This window comes from Triturus cristatus, chromosome 1_1 (genome assembly GCF_964204655.1).
Source record: "Triturus cristatus chromosome 1_1, aTriCri1.1, whole genome shotgun sequence".
Classification (NCBI taxonomy): Eukaryota; Metazoa; Chordata; class Amphibia; order Caudata; family Salamandridae; genus Triturus; species Triturus cristatus.
The window spans coordinates 135,647,380-135,663,714 of NC_140579.1; the positions used below are offsets into that span (position 1 = coordinate 135,647,380).

Genomic DNA, 16,335 nt, shown 5'->3' on the forward strand with positions numbered 1-16,335 from the left:
AGGCCGGGAGCTACAAGACAGCAACAGAGAGAGAGAGTGAGAGAGAGAGAGAGAAAGTGTCATCAGGCCAGGAGCTACAAGACAGCAAGAGAAAGAGAGAGAGAGAGAGAGAGAGAGAGAGAGAGAGAGAGAGTGTCAGGCCGGGAGACACAAGACAGCAACAGAGAGAGAGAGAGAGAGAGAGAGAGAGAGAGAGAGAGAGAGAGAGAGGGAGGGAGAGAGAGAGAGAGAGAGAGAGAGACAGTGTCAGGTTGGGAGCTGCAAGACAGCAAGAAAGGGAGAGAAACAAAGTCAGGCCGGGAGCTACAAGACAGCAAGAGAGATATACAGCTTCAGGCCGGGAGCTACAAGACAGCAAGAGAGAGAGAGAGTCAGTGTCAGGCCGGGAGCTACAAGACAGCAAGAGAGAGCGAAAGACAGTGTCAGGCCAGGAGCTACAAGACAGCAAGAGAGAGAAAAAGAGTGTCAGGCTGAGAGCTACAAGACAGCAAGAGAGAGAGAGGCAGTGTCAGCTTTAGGTAGCTTTAGGGCCTCCTAGATCGCACCCATCGAGGTGTCCTCCCTATCATTGTGCTTTATTACTTCCCATTAATCTCCTTCACTGTGTTTGGTGATTGTAGCAGCCCCTTTCGCAGACGCCACCTCGCCAGAGTACGATTGGCCTCCCCCGCTTGAATTGTGACTGTGATTAGAGCGTGATCTGACAGAGAGCGTAGCTCTATTGAAAACTCCCGCACTCTAGACAGAAGCGTTGTAGACGCTAGGAAGTTATCTAATCGCGCATAGGACTTATGCGCAGCTGAATAGTGTAAATAATTTTGTGTTTCTGGGTGGTGAAGGCGCCAAATGTCATACAGCCCGCTCTCTGCGAGCCATCGTTTACCCTCAGGAGAGATTGCCCCTGTCTGAGCCTGTCTCTGGAAAGAGCGATCCCTAGTATTATCCATTACTGAGTTGAAATCTCCTCCTATTAAAATCGCTGCATCAGCTAATGCCAGCCCCTCTGTAAGAGTCTTAATAGGAAAAGGTTACTGATGCATTTTAGGCAAGTAGATATTGATTAGAATGAAAAAAGTGGAGCCCCACTGAATTCTAAGAGCAAGACCCACCCCTTACTTCGTAGAGAGTTGAGAGGAACTTTCCTGCAAATTTTGCACTGAGCAAAATAGCCACCCCGTTTGTCTTGGTAGTACTTGTGGATCAGTATTGATGTGTAAATCGGCGTGTACACATACGGGCCGTGTCTTTGGATAGTAAGTGGGTTTCTTGTAGCATGCAAATGTCACCTTCTGCGTTTTCTAACAGCGAGAGGATAGCAGAGCGCTTCACTGGATGGTTAAGGCCCCGAACATTGAGAGAGATGACCTTAAGATCTTTACCCATGAAGCTTACTTAATGAAAGGAAAGGTCGGTGGGCGCGCTCAGAGTGGGGGGACTGGAAGAGAGTGGGCACAAGGAAGCGCATCCGCGCCTTCATGTATCTGGTTTCCTTATAACTGGTGCAGTGTACCCAAACAAAAATAAACCCCAGAAAGGTAAACATTATGCCTTTGACCATCTAACAGGATGGAGTAGAACAAGAGTCTTTTATGACCAAAGTTCGTCTAAAGGAAACTGGTAGAGGGACAAGGACCCAAGACAGATCTTAAAGAAGAGGAGAGCACGGCCTCCGACTCTGCCTCCATGATGTGCTCTTAATGTTTTCTCGGTGCGTTCAGCTGGGTGTCGGTTGGATTGGGCCACTGGACAATGAGGAAATGACTGCTTCTCTCTCTTTTATGATAGTTGTTGTGTCCGGTTTACGGGGGGACAAGAATTTCCTCACTTTTTGCCATCGGGGCTGGGGATATCCTGACCCTTTAATACACTTGTGCTGCGGCTCCGGGGACTGTTGCTTCGCAATTTCCAGCACATCTCTGGCCTCCTGAATCTGCCGCAACTTGCCCTCATGGCGGAAGATAATCAGAAAAGGATGGCCCCAGGAGTAAGCAATCCCCAGATCTTTCAAGTGCAGCGTAATCGGTCGAAATTCCCTGCTCTTACGTAGAGTGATAGCCGACAGATCCTGGTATAGTGTCGGGGAGGTACTGCGAAAATGTAGGGGGTGTGCAGCTCTAGCATTCTTTATGATCATTTCCTTCAGTTGGAAATCGTGAACATATATGAGGATGTCCGGCGGCGGTGCCCTCCAGCCCCTCTGTAGGCCTACTCGGTGGGCTCTATCAATATGAATATCGGTCGTGTGGTCGTCTCCCAGCACCTGTTGACAGAGAGCCGAGACACACTCCCCGATGTCCTCCCCTTCTGCTCCCGTTGGGACTCCTCTGATGCGTACATTGTTGCGGCGGGAACGGTTTTCCAGGTCTTCTGCTTGACCTTGCAGTTCTATATGTTGCTGTTGGAGGTGGAGGATTTCTTGCTGCATCATTTTGAGTTCCTCGTCTCATCGGGTTTCGTACTTGAGGTCCTGAAGATCGGCTCGCAGGGATGTAAACAGCTCCGTCATAAAGGCTTTCGTGGCCAGGGCATCCACTCCTTCCTGACTTCCCTGTGACCCTTCTATCTCCTGGCCTGGAGCATCAGTCATTCCCTGTGTGGGTTGCTTCAGAAGCATTTCTTTAATGGAGTGCTCCTTTTTCAGCCGTGCACTAGCTATTATTCTTGTCTAGTACAGCTGGTGCGAATGCTGCGCTCTTAGCTCTGTTGGATTTTGAATTCTGGCATAGCCGCGCTGGCTGACTACCAGGGTCAAAACCCCCTTGCAAACGTGGCTCACACCTCCATAGACTATGGGCCCAAGCAGATATGATACACCGGGCCGCTGCTCCTCATCCCTGACCTGTAGCTCGCGTCCCAGCTGACAGAAGGTCCTGGGATTGTAAAGGCCTCGGGCACTGCGCACGGCAGTAGATCAGGGTTAAATCTGTGGCTGTGTCTCTCCTACAGAGTACGCTCCTTTCCCCTTTCTTTACCGCAGCTCTGATGGTGTCGCCCCTTTGAGGTTATTCGGTTTGCCCTGCGTCAGCTCCCTGGAGACCCCACCGCAATTGCACCTTGTTACCTCTCTTACTGTAGCCTGACCCACTCCCCTATTTCAATCTCACTCCGCCAATTTTCTAGGGGAGCCCAGGGGCCCCTCTCTTCCTGTCCCCTCCTTCTGGATATCACTTCGGGGCAAGAACCTCCTTTTCGCTAGTCAAACTGATCTATGATATTGGATCTGGTGATCAAAATGGTTGCTGTCAGACTGCTTGTGCTATAGCGGTAGGAGTCCCTTCCTCCTCATAGATCAAAGTCTTAGGATTATGCTCTCTAAATTATGTAATGCCTCTTCCCATTCAGCACCGGTTCATTTCAGAAATGCCCCGGGACACTTTGACCAGCAGGGCCAGCGCTGCCGCCTCGTCGGGGGCAACTCACGCGAGCATCTGCCCTGCAAGGGCACCTCTCGAAACCCTCGGCGCCATGCACACACCTGGGGGCTGCTTGCACCAGACCAACAGTACCTCAGTAGGAGCCGGTTGCCGGTATCCACACACCGATGGGCTTCTTCAGCACCAGCCTCACTCTGACTCCGTCTCGTTGTGCCGGGCTCGGCCCCTGACGTTCGCGGGTAAAAGGAGGCAACCCCCGCCTCAGGTGCAGGCGAGAGGGGGTCTAACACCACCGCTGCAGCCTACGCTCTCTTGAGGTCGTGGAGGCACCACCGCAGCCGCTCCCACGGCAGGCTGTGCACTGTCGAGCTGTGGCCCTTCCAGGCCTCAGGGCCGCCAGTCCTCCCCCATCGCAGCACCGGCCATTGCACAGTGTCAGCAGGCCTTACTTCGCCAGCGCTGGATCGTCACCTTCTCAGTCAATGCGGGCCAGGCCCGAGCACCATTGCCTTCACTGCTCACCGAGGACCTCCGCCACCCTCTGGGTTCACGAGATGGCTCCGTCGCTGTCTAGGTCGTGGCATTCACATCGTCCACTGTTCCCTACCCACCACGCCGGGCAGGAGCAGCGGGTTCGTCGCTTACAGGGAGTCTGCCTCAAGTGCTTGGAGTTCCCGGTGCTCCATGAGAGTCCAGGTGTGTTCCAGGATCCAGTCCCGGTCCCACCAGCCTTCGATGCGGGCGTAGAGCAGGCAATACTAGGTGATTGCCGTGGCGGAGCCGGAGAGACCACAAAACACATCCTACTTGGCCGCTATCTTGGCCACGCCCCCCCGGGAGATTGCTTTTAAATAGATTGGAGGAGTGAGCATCTGAAAATAACGTTTAAGCCGAGGCCCAATACAGGCTTAGAAAAGGGAGGGGAACAATCGATCAAGGCTTAAAACTAGCCTTGCTTGCAGCAAAATATGTCCATGCAAAAAAGGGTTAGTTTTATATGGCTTTTGTGGACTTGTCCACGGCTTTCGACTGTGTGAGCCACACAAAATTGTGGGCTCTTTTGGAGTCGATGGGCGTGGACAAGTTCATAATCGTTTTTATTAGAGAGACGTATAGGGAGGCAGGGGCTGTAATTAGGTTTGGAAAACAGGGGGAATGTACAAAGTTGTTCAGAATTGAAAAGGGGGTTCGACAGGGGTGTGTCCTTGCCCCCTTTCTTTTTTCTTTGTATACCAACAAACTTAACGAAGTTTTGACCGCACAGTGTAGGGACGTTCCATCTGAAAGCAGCCTATTGCTGCCTGCTCTTCTCTATGCAGATGATGCGGTCCTGATGACCAGAACACCCTTGGCCCTTCAGCGTTTGATTGGCGCATACTCAAATTTTATGGCTGAACTGGGTTTGTTTGTCAACAAATCGAAAACGTTTGTTATGACAGCGGGGTTCGGAAGAAAAAAGCCAATTTCACTCCAACTAGACGGGGCTCCCTGGATTACCTAGAGTCCTTTATGTATTTAGGTCTCCTTTTTGATTCCAAACTTAACTGGTCTGCTATGGTAGAAAGAAAAACTAACATGTTGAAATGAAGTATAGCTGCTCTCTGGAAATATGGTTCTAACCTGGGTAAAAAGCCATGTAGGGAAATGGTTGAAGTCTACCTGGTAAACTCTGTAGCCTGAGCCACCTATGGCGTTAAAATATGGGCACAGCTCAAGTGGGAAGCCTGCAGACAGCAGAGGATAAATTTGTTAAAAAGCTGCTCTCAGTCCCTCCAACCTGCTCAAAACTGATCGCTCACAAAGAACTCGGCCTTCCTTTTATTACTGACTCGATCAAACTGGCCCCGCTTCTATTGTGGTTAAGAAGTTGGAAGAGGGACTCGGTTATGATAAAACCAAGTGGTAATTAAAGATATAATTAATCTTGACCAAGCCAACAGTATCCCATGGCTAGCATAATATGTTAAGCAGTCCTTCACAGACCTGGGCTTAGCCTTCCTGTAAACAACACCCTCAAAATGCTGGTCTTTTTCTAAAATCAAACTAAGAGAGGCTTTTGCCAATCGGCGCGAACTAGAAGGATGGCATTGTAATCAAGGTAAAGTTACGGTTTAATTTGACCAGACTCTGCCTAGAGTGGCCACAGGACTTGATTCTTATCTCTCCTTTGTCTCCAACATCATGCATCGATATCTATTAACTGGGATGAGACTGAACTTTTTTCCCTTAATGGTAGGCAACGAAGGGAAGAGGGGGCATAGAGAAAGAACGAAGTGAAGAGGAGACCACAGAGAAGAAATGAAGGTAAAGTACAGAGAATGAACAAAGGGAAGAGAGAAAGCACAGAGAGAGAACAAAGGGGAGAAGGAGAGAACAGAAAAGGAACGAAGGGAAGAGGGAGAGCACAGAGAAGGAATGAAGGGAAGAGGGAGAGCAAAGAGAAGAAACGAAGGAAAAAGGGAGAGCACAGAGAAAGAACAAAGGGGAGAAGGAGAGAACAGATAAGGAAGGAAGGGAAGAGGGAGAGCACAGAGAAGGAATGAAGGGAAGAGGGAGAGCACAGAGAGGGAACAAAGGGACGAGGAAGGAGAACAGAGAAGGAACAAAGGGAAGAGGAGGAGCACAGAGAAGGAATGAGCAGGAGAGCACAGAGAAGGAACGAAGGGAAGAATAGAGCAGAGATAAGGAACGAAGGGAAGGGGGGCATAGAGAAGGAATGAAGGGAAGAGGGGAGCACAGAGAAGGGACTCAGGTAAGAAAGAGAGCACCGAGAAGGAACGAAGGTAAGAGGAGGAGCACAGTTAAGAAATGAGAGGGAAGAGGGGGAGCACAGAGAAGGAATGAAGGGAGAGAACAGAGAAGGAACGAAGGGAAGAGGGGGAGCTCAGAGAAGGAATGAAGGGAGAGAACAGAGAAGGAACGAAGGGAAGAGGGAGATCACAGAGAAGGAATGAAGGGAAGAGGAAGGAGAACAGAGAAGGAACGAAGGGAAGAGGAAGGAGAACAGAGAAGGAACGAAGGGAAGAGGAGGAGCACAGAGAAGGAATGAGCAGGAGAGCACAGAGAAGGAACGAAGGGAAGAATAGAGCAGAGATAAGGAACGAAGGGAAGAGGGGGGCACAGAGAAGGAACGAAGGGAAGAGGAAGAGCACAGAGCAGGAATGAAGCGACAAGGGAGCATAGGGAAGGAACGAAGGGGAGAGAAAGGGGTACAGAGAAGGACCGAAGGGAAGATGAGGAGCACAGAGAAGGAATGAGCAGGAGAGCACAGAGCAGGAATGAAGCGACGAGGGAGCAGAGAGAAGGAACGAAGGGGAGAGAAAGGGGTACAGAGAAGGAACGAAAGGAAGAGGAGGAGCACAGAGAAGGAATGAAAGGAAGAGGAAGAGCACAGAGCAGGAAGGAAGCGACGAGGGAGCATAGGGAAGGAACGAAGGGGAGAGAAAGGGGTACAGAGAAGGAACGAAAGGAAGAGGAGGAGCACAGAGAAGGAACGAAAGGAAGAGGAAGAGCACAGAGCAGGAATGAAGCGACGAGGGAGCATAGAGAAGGAACGAAGGGGAGAGAAAGGGGTACAGAGAAGGACCGAAGGGAAGATGAGGAGCACAGAGAAGGAATGAGCAGGAGAGCACAGAGCAGGAATGAAGCGACGAGGGAGCAGAGAGAAGGAACGAAGGGGAGAGAAAGGGGTACAGAGAAGGAACGAAAGGAAGAGGAGGAGCACAGAGAAGGAATGAAAGGAAGAGGAAGAGCACAGAGCAGGAAGGAAGCGACGAGGGAGCATAGGGAAGGAACGAAGGGGAGAGAAAGGGGTACAGAGAAGGAACGAAAGGAAGAGGAGGAGCACAGAGAAGGAACGAAAGGAAGAGGAAGAGCACAGAGCAGGAATGAAGCGACGAGGGAGCATAGAGAAGGAACGAAGGGGAGAGAAAGGGGTACAGAGAAGGACCGAAGGGAAGATGAGGAGCACAGAGAAGGAATGAGCAGGAGAGCACAGAGCAGGAATGAAGCGACGAGGGAGCATAGAGAAGGAACGAAGGGGAGAGAAAGGGGTACAGAGAAGGACCGAAGGGAAGATGAGGAGCACAGAGAAGGAATGAGCAGGAGAGCACAGAGCAGGAATGAAGCGACGAGGGAGCATAGAGAAGGTACGAAGGGGAGAGAAAGGGGTACAGAGAAGGAACGAAAGGAAGAGGAGGAGCACAGAGAAGGAATGAGCAGGAGAGCACAGAGCAGGAATGAAGCGACGAGGGAGCATAGAGAAGGAACGAAGGGGAGAGAAAGGGGTACAGAGAAGGAACGAAAGGAAGAGGAGGAGCACAGAGAAGGAATGAGCAGGAGAGCACAGAGCAGGAATGAAGCGACGAGGGAGCATAGAGAAGGAACGAAGGGGAAAGAAAGGGGTACAGAGAAGGAACGAAAGGAAGAGGAGGAGCAGAGAGAAGGAATGAAAGGAAGAGGAAGAGCACAGAGCAGGAAGGAAGCGACGAGGGAGCATAGGGAAGGAACGAAGGGGAGAGAAAGGGGTACAGAGAAGGAACGAAAGGAAGAGGAGGAGCACAGAGAAGGAACGAAAGGAAGAGGAAGAGCACAGAGCAGGAATGAAGCGACGAGGGAGCATAGAGAAGGAACGAAGGGGAGAGAAAGGGGTACAGAGAAGGAACGAAAGGAAGAGGAGGAGCACAGAGAAGGAATGAGCAGGAGAGCACAGAGAAGGAACGAAGGGAAGAATAGAGCAGAGATAAGGAACGAAGGGAAGAGGGGGGCACAGAGAAGGAATGAAGGGAAGAGGGGAGGCACAGAGAAGGAATGAGCAGGAGAGCACAGAGAAAGAACGAAGGGAAGAGGGAGAGCACTGAGGAGGAATGAAGGGAAGAGGGGGAGCACAGAGATGGAACTAAGAGAAGAGGAGGAGCACAGAGAAGGAATGAAGTGAAGAGGGAGAGCACAGAGAAGGAAGGAAGAAAAATGGGAGAGTAGATGGAGGGAAGGAAGTGCCATGCCGCTGCTGTAGTATATCTCTGCTCCACCCACCCCTTCACCTCCCCCCCAGCCCCAGTGCTTTACCCCATGTCCTTCTGAAGGGTCCCCTCAAGCTGTAATGGTACTCAGTCTCCCACACCAGTACCTTACCCTAGCTCCTTTTCATGGAGTACAGCAGGCTGCTGTGGTACCCCTGTACCCCACAAGTACCTTACCGCAGCTCCTGGTGATGGCTGCCCTTAGGCTGCTGTGGTACCCCTGTACCCCACCAGTTCCTTACCCCAGCTCCTGGAGACGGGTGCCCTCAGGCTGCTGTGGTACCCCCGTACCCCACCAGTACCTTACCGCAGCTCCTGGTGATGGCTGTCCTTAGGCTGCTGTGGTACCCCTGTACCCCACCAGTACCTTACCCCAGCTCCTGGAGATGGGTGCCCTCAGGCTGCTGTGGTACCCCTGTACCCCACCAGTACCTTACCCCATCCCCTGGTGATGGCTGCCCTCAGTCTTCTGTGGCACCCCTGTACCCAACCAGTACCTTACCGCAGCTCCTGGTGATGGCTGCCCTCAAGCTGCTGTGCTACCCCCGTACCCCACCAGTACATCATCCCAGCTCCTGGAGACCGGTGTCCTCAGGCTGCTGTGGCACCCCTGCACCCCACCAGAACTTTACCCCAGCTCCTGGTGATAGCTGCCCTCAAGCTGCTGTGGTACCACCGTATCCCACCAGTACCTTACCCCAGCCCCTGGTGACGGGTGTCCTCAGGCTGCTGTGGTATCCCTGTACCACACCAGTACCTTACCCCAGCTCCTGGAGACGGGTGCCCTCAAGCTGCTGTGGCACCCCTGTACCCCACCAGTACCTTACCACTGCTCCTGGTGATGGCTGCCCTCAGGCTGCTGTGGTACCCCCGTACCCCACCAGTACCTTATCCCAGCCCCTGTTGACGGGTGTCCTCATGTTGCTATGGTATCCCTGTACCCCACCAGTACCTTACCCCAACTCCTGGAGACGGGTGTCCTTAGGCTGCTGTGGTACCCCTGTACCCCACCAGTACCTTACACCAGCTCCTGGAGACGGGTGCCATCAGGCTGCTGTGGTACCCCTGTACGCCACCAGTACCTTACCCCAGCTCCTGGAGATGGCTGCCCTCAGGTTACAGTGGTATCCCTGTACCCCACCAGTACCTTACGGCAGCTCCTAGTGATGGGTGCCCTAAGGCTGCTATTGTACCCCTGTACCCCACCAGTACCTTACCGCAGCTCCTAGTGATGGGTGCCCTCAGGCTGCTATGGTACCCCTGTACCCCATCAGTATCTTACTCCAGCTCCTGTAGACGGGTGCCCTCAGGCTGCTGTGGTATCCCTGTACCCCACCAGTACCTTACCCCAGCTCCTGTAGACGGGTGCCCTCTGGCTGCTATGGTACCCCTGTACCCCACCAGTACCTTACCCCAGCTCCTGGAGACGGTGCCCTCAGGCTGCTGTGGTACCCCTGTACCCCACCAGTACCTTACCCCAGCTCCTGGAGTCGGTGCCCTCAGGCTGCTGTGGTATCCCTGTACCCCACCAGTACCATACCCCAGCTCCTGGAGACGGGTGCCCTCAGCCTGCTGTGGTACCCCTGTACCCCACCATACCTTACCCCAGCTCCTGATGATGGTTGCCCTCAGGCTGCTGTGGTACCCCTGTACCCCACCACTACCTTACCCCAGCCCCTGGAGACGGGTGCCCTCAGGCTGCTGTGGTATCCCTGTACCCCACCAGTACCTTACCCCAGCTCCTGTAGACGGGTGCCCTCTGGCTGCTATGGTACCCCTGTACCCCACCAGTACCTTACCCCAGCTCCTGGAGACGGGTGTCCTCAGGCTGCTGTGGTATCTCTGTACCCCACCAGTACCTTACACCAGCTCCTGGAGATAGGTGCCCTCAGGCTGCTGTGGTATCCCCGTAACCCACCAGTACCTTACACCGGCTCCTGGAGACGGGTGCCCTCAGGCTGCTGTGGTACCCCTGTACCCCACCTGTACCTTACCCCAGCTCCTGGTGATGCTGCCCTCAATTTGCTCTGGTACTCATGTATCCCATCAGTACCTTACCCCATCCCCTGGTGATGGCTGCCTTCAGGCTGCTGTGGTATCCCTGTAGCCCACCAGTACCTTACACCAGCTCCTGGAGACTGGTGCCCTCAGGCTGCTGTGGTATCCCCGTACCCCACCAGTACCTTACCCCAGCTCCTGGTGATGGCTGCCCTCAGGCTGCTGTGGTACCCCTGTACCCCACCAGTACCTTACCCCAGCTCCTGGAGATGGGTCCCCCCAGGCTGCTGTGGTATCCCTGTACCCCACCAGTACCTTAGCCCAGCTCCTGGAGATGGGTACCCTTAGGCTGCTATGGTACCCCTGTACCCCACCAGTACCTTACCTGCGATCTTGGAGATGCGGGCCCTCAGGCTGCTGTGGTATCCCTGTACCCCACCAGTACCTTACCCCAGGTCCTGGTGATGGGTGCCCTCAGGCTGCTGTGCTACCCATGTACCCCACCAGTACCATACCCCAGCTCCTGGAGATGGATGCTCTTAGGCTGCTGTGGTACCCCTGTACCCCACCAGTACCTCACCCCATCTCCTGGTGACGGCTGCCCTCCGGCTGCTGCGGTACCCCTATACTGTACCCTACCAGTACCTTACCCCAGCTCATGGAGACGGGTGCCATCAGGCTGCTGTGGTATCTCTGTACCCTACCAGTACCTTACCCCAGCTCCTAGAGATGGGTGCCCTTAGGCTGCTATGGTACCCCTGTACCCCACCAGTAGCTCACCCCAGCTCCTGCAGACGGGTGCCCTCAGGCTGCTATGGTACCCCTGTACCCCACCAGTACCTTACCCCAGCTCCTAGAGACGGGTGCCCTCAGGCTGCTATGGTACCCCTGTACCCCACCAGTACCTTACCGCAGCTCCTGGTGATGTCTGCCCTCAGGCTGCTGTGGTACCCCTGTACTGTACCCTACCAGTACCTTACCCCAGCTCATGGACATGGGTGCCATCAGGCTGCTGTGGTATCCCTGTACCCCACCAGTACCTTACCCCAGCTCCTGGAGAAGGGTGCCCTCAGGCTGCTGTGGTACCCTTGTTCCCCACCATTACCTTACCCCAGCTCCTAGAGACGGGTGCCCTCAGGTTGCTATGGTACCCCTGTACCCCACCAGTACCTTACACCAGCTCCTAGAGACAGTGGCCTCAGGCTGCTATGGTACCCCTGTACCCCACCAGTACCTTACTACAGCTCCTAGTGATGGGTGCCCTCAGGCTGCTATGGTACCCCTGTAGCCCACCAGTACCGTACCCTAGCTCCTGTAGACTGGTGCCCTCAGGCTGCTATGGTACCCCTGTACCCCACCAGTACCTCACCCCAGCTCCTGGAGACAGTGCCCTCAGGCTGCTATTGTACCCCTGTACCCCACCAGTACCTTACTGCAGCTCCTAGTGATGGGTGCCCTCAGGCTGCTATGGTACCCATGTACCCCACCAGTACCTTACCCCAGCTCCTGTAGACGGGTGCCCTGAGGCTGCTGTGGTATCCCTGTACCCCACCAGTACCTTACCCCAGCTCCTGTAGACGGGTGCCCTCTGGCTCCTATGGTACCCCTGTACCCCACCAGTACCTTACCCCAGCTCCTGGAGACGGGTGTCCTCAGGCTGCTGTGGTATCTCTGTACCCCACCAGTACCTTATCTCAGCTCCTGGAGACAGGTGCCCTCAGCCTGCTGTGGTACCCCTGTACCCCACCAGTACCTTACCCCAGCTCCTGGTGATGGTTGCCCTCAGGCTGCTGTGGTACCCCTGTACCCCACCAGTACCTTACCCCAGCCCCTGGAGACGGGTGCCCTCATGCTGCTGTGGTATCCCTGTACCCCACCAGTACCTTACCCCAGCTCCTGTAGACGGGTGCCCCCTGGCTGCTATGGTACCCCTGTACCCCACCAGTACCTTACCCCAGCTCCTTGAGACGGGTGTCCTCAGGATGCTGTGGTATCTCTGTACCCCACCAGTACCTTACACCAGCTCCTGGAGATAGGTGCCCTCAGGCTACTGTGGTATCCCTGTAACCCACCAGTACCTTACACCAGCTCCTGGAGACGGGTGCCCTCAGGCTGCTGTGGTACCCCTGTACCCCACCTGTACCTTACCCCAGCTCCTGGTGATGCTGCCCTCAATTTGCTCTGGTACTCATGTATCCCATCAGTACCTTACCCCATCCCCTGGTGATGGCTGCCTTCAGGCTGCTGTGGTATCCTTGTACCCCACCAGTACCTTACACCAGCTCCTGGAGACGGGTGCCCTCAGGCTGCTGTGGTATCCCCGTACCCCACCAGTACCTTACCCCAGCTCCAGGTGATGGTTGCCCTCAGGCTGCTGTGGTATCCCTGTACCCCACCAGTACCTTAACCCAGCTCCTGGAGATGGGTCCCCCCAGGCTGCTGTGGTATCCCTGTACCCCACCAGTACCTTACCCCAGGTCCTGGTGATGGGTGCCCACAGGCTGCTGTGCTACCCCTGCCCCACCAGTACCATACCCCAGCTCCTGGAGATGGATGCTCTTAGGCTGCTGTGGTACCCCTGTACCCCACCAGTACCTCACCCCATCTCCTGGTGATGGCTGCCCTCCGGCTGCTGTAGTACCCCTGTACTGTACCCTACCAGTACCTTACCCCAACTCATTGAGACGGGTGCCATCAGGCTGCTGTGGTATCTCTGTACCCTACCAGTACCTTACCCCAGCTCCTAGAGACGGGTGCCCTCAGGCTGCTATGGTACCCCTGTACCCCACCAGTAGCTCACCCCAGCTCCTGCAGACGGGTGCCCTCAGGCTGCTGTGGTACCCCTGTACTGTACCCTACCAGTACCTTACCCCAGCACATGGAGACGGGTGCCATCAGGCTGCTGTGGTATCCCTGTACCCCACCAGTGCCTTACCCCATCTCCTGGAGAAGGGTGCCCTCAGGCTGCTGTGGTACCCCTGTTCCCCACCAGTACCTTACCCCAGCTCCTAGAGACGGGTGCCCTCAGGCTGCTATGGTACCCCTGTACCCCACCAGTACCTTACACCAGCTCCTGGAGACGGGTGCCCTCAGGCTGCTATGGTACCCCTATACCCCACCAGTACCTCACCCCAGCTCCTGGAGACGGTGCCCTCAGGTTGCTGTGGTACCACTGTACCCCACCAGTACCTTACCCCAGCTCCTGGAGACTGTGCCCTCAGGCTGCTGTGGTACCCCTGTACCCCACCAGTACCTTACCCCAGCTCCTGGAGACGGGTGCCCTCAGCCTGCTGTGGTATCCCTGTACCCCACCAGTACCTTACCCCAGCTCCTGGAGACGGTGCCTTCAGGCTGCTGTGGTACCCCTGTACCCCACCAGTACCTTACCACAGCTCCTGGAGACGGGTGCCCTCAGGCTGCTGTGGCACCCCTGTACCCCACCAGTACCTTACCGCAGCTCCTGGAGATGGGTGCCATCGGGCTGCTGTGGTATCTCTGTACCCTACCAGTACCTTACACCAGCTCCTGGTGATGCTGCTCTCAATTTGCTCTGGTACCCCTGTAGCCCACCAGTACCTTACCCCAGCTCCTAGAGACGGGTGCCCTCAGGCTGCTATGGTACCCCTGTACCCCACCAGTAGGTCACCCCAGCTCCTGCAGACGGGTGCCCTCAGGCTGCTGTGGTACCCCTGTACTGTACCCTACCAGTACCTTACCCCAGCACATGGAGACGGGTGCCATCAGGCTGCTGTGGTATCCCTGTACCCCACCAGTGCCTTACCCCAGCTCCTGGAGAAGGGTGCCCTCAGGCTGCTGTGGTACCCCTGTTCCCCACCAGTACCTTACCCCAGCTCCTAGAGACGGGTGCCCTCAGGCTGCTATGGTACCCCTGTACCCCACCAGTACCTTACACCAGCTCCTGGAGACGGGTGCCCTCAGGCTGCTGTGGTACCCCTATACCCCACCAGTACCTCACCCCAGCTCCTGGAGACGGTGCCCTCAGGCTGCTGTGGTACCACTGTACCCCACCAGTACCTTACCCCAGCTCCTGGAGACTGTGCCCTCAGGCTGCTGTGGTACCCCTGTACCCCACCAGTACCTTACCCCAGCTCCTGGAGACGGGTGCCCTCAGCCTGCTGTGGTATCCCTGTACCCCACCAGTACCTTACCCCAGCTCCTGGAGACGGTGCCTTCAGGCTGCTGTGGTACCCCTGTACCCCACCAGTACCTTACCACAGCTCCTGGAGACGGGTGCCCTCAGGCTGCTGTGGCACCCCTGTACCCCACCAGTACCTTACCGCAGCTCCTGGAGACGGGTGCCCTCAGCCTGCTGTGGTATCCCTGTACCCCACCAGTACCTTACCCCAGCTCCTGGAGACGGTGCCCTCAGGCTGCTGTGGTACCCCTGTACCCCACCAGTACCTTACCCCAGCTCCTGGTGACGGGTGCCATCAGGCTGCTGTGGTACCCCTGTACACCACCAGTACCTTACCCCAGCTCCTGGAGATGGCTGCCCTCAGGTTACAGTGGTATCCCTGTACCCCACCAGTACCTTACGGCAGCTCCTAGTGATGGGTGCCCTAAGGCTGCTATTGTACCTCTGTACCCCACCAGTACCTTACCGCAGCTCCTGGAGACGGGTGCCATCGGGCTGCTGTGGTATCTCTGTACCCTACCAGTACCTTACACCAGCTCCTGGTGATGCTGCCCTCAATTTGCTCTGGTACCCCTGTACCCCACCAGTACCTTACCCCAGCTCCTGGTGATGGCTGCCCTCAGGCTGCTGTGGTACCCCTGTACCCCGCCAGTACCTTACCCCAGCTGGTTTTCATGGGGTCTTGCAGGCTGCTGTGCTGCACCCAGCAGCTGTACACGTCTCCTGGGCTTGGGGTCACCTCCAGATACATCTGGGCCTGGTAGGTCCAGTCCCCGTTGGGGCGCAGGGTGCCACTGGTTGTGCCCTCAGGGACGGGGTCCCCGTTCTTCACCCAGGTGATGTTAATGGGCATGGGGTAAAAGTTAGACACGTCACAGACCAGCGTCATTGGGACCCCCGGGTTCTCAGCCTTGATGGGGGTGATGCGCACGGTGGGTGGATCTAGAGGAGAGAAAAAGAAGAGGGGTGAGGGGTCTGATCCTACAGCAGGAGACAGACAGACAGACAGACAGACAGACAGCAGACTTCGGCACACCTCAGGAACACTGGCATAATGTGAAATCAGGGGGGCATCTGAAAGGCCTGTATGGCTGGGGCAGGGTCGGTCACATACCACTGCTGCTGATGACTTAGGTTCAGCCTTAATTGGATGCACGGGAGTCGCAAGGATCGCTTAAGGCCAGAGTGCATCATGGAAAGACTTAGGATCAGTCAATTGCACAGGACAGTGAAATGAGTCGCCTGAGATGACACAGAGAATCAGTACCAGAGCTGGGATTGGACACGTGGATGGAGGTGGGTGGCGATGGACTAAGAATCAACATGATCTGTTGTAACTGTGGTGGGACAGAGGAGGGGCAGGGAGGCCAAGAGAGTCTCCTGAAGTCTACAGCGCCGCTGCTACCCAGGCACAGGGCTTCCAGGCGCTAAGAGAAGAGTGGACGCTTTACAAATAGAGGAGATGTCTGCTGTCTACGCGGAAGAGGAGAATAGGATGGTTCGTGTTTTTGGGATATGACTTTAGATGAGCCCAAGGTCACGCGGGAGGTCACTCCTGGCCTTAGATGGTGAGGTTGGCTCTTGGAGAAGCGAGAGACGCCCCGGGTGGGGGCTCAGACTCCTAGGCTTTCATTACAAGTTGGGAGGAACTGATCAGGGCGTTTACCATACGGTGTAAATGCCGCTTCCTTTGGGTGAAGCATCGCACAACACGTGATTCCAGTCCTTGTACAAACTCGTCTTTTCTCAGGAATCCGAATTTAACCCCGGGGGCCTGCATACGAGC

General features: G+C 55.3%; 1 protein-coding gene across 2 annotated transcripts in view; it reads right to left on the reverse strand.

Annotated features, from left to right (window-relative positions):
- The window catches only part of LOC146869813 (class II histocompatibility antigen, M beta 1 chain-like), a 146,549-nt gene that overhangs the window by 22,380 nt on the left and 107,834 nt on the right, over positions 1-16,335 (reverse strand). Inside the window, exons 3-4 of one of the 2 annotated variants that reach the window (XM_085618776.1) lie at positions 15,210-15,491; positions 289-389 (exon numbers count right to left, since the gene is read on the reverse strand). In XM_085618776.1, coding sequence (XP_085474902.1) covers positions 304-389; positions 15,210-15,491 — 368 coding nt within the window. In that variant the 3' untranslated portion in view covers positions 289-303. Of the gene's footprint in view, positions 1-288; positions 390-15,209; positions 15,492-16,335 lie in introns of those variants that run through there. The other variant, XM_085618700.1, reaches the window with a different exon arrangement.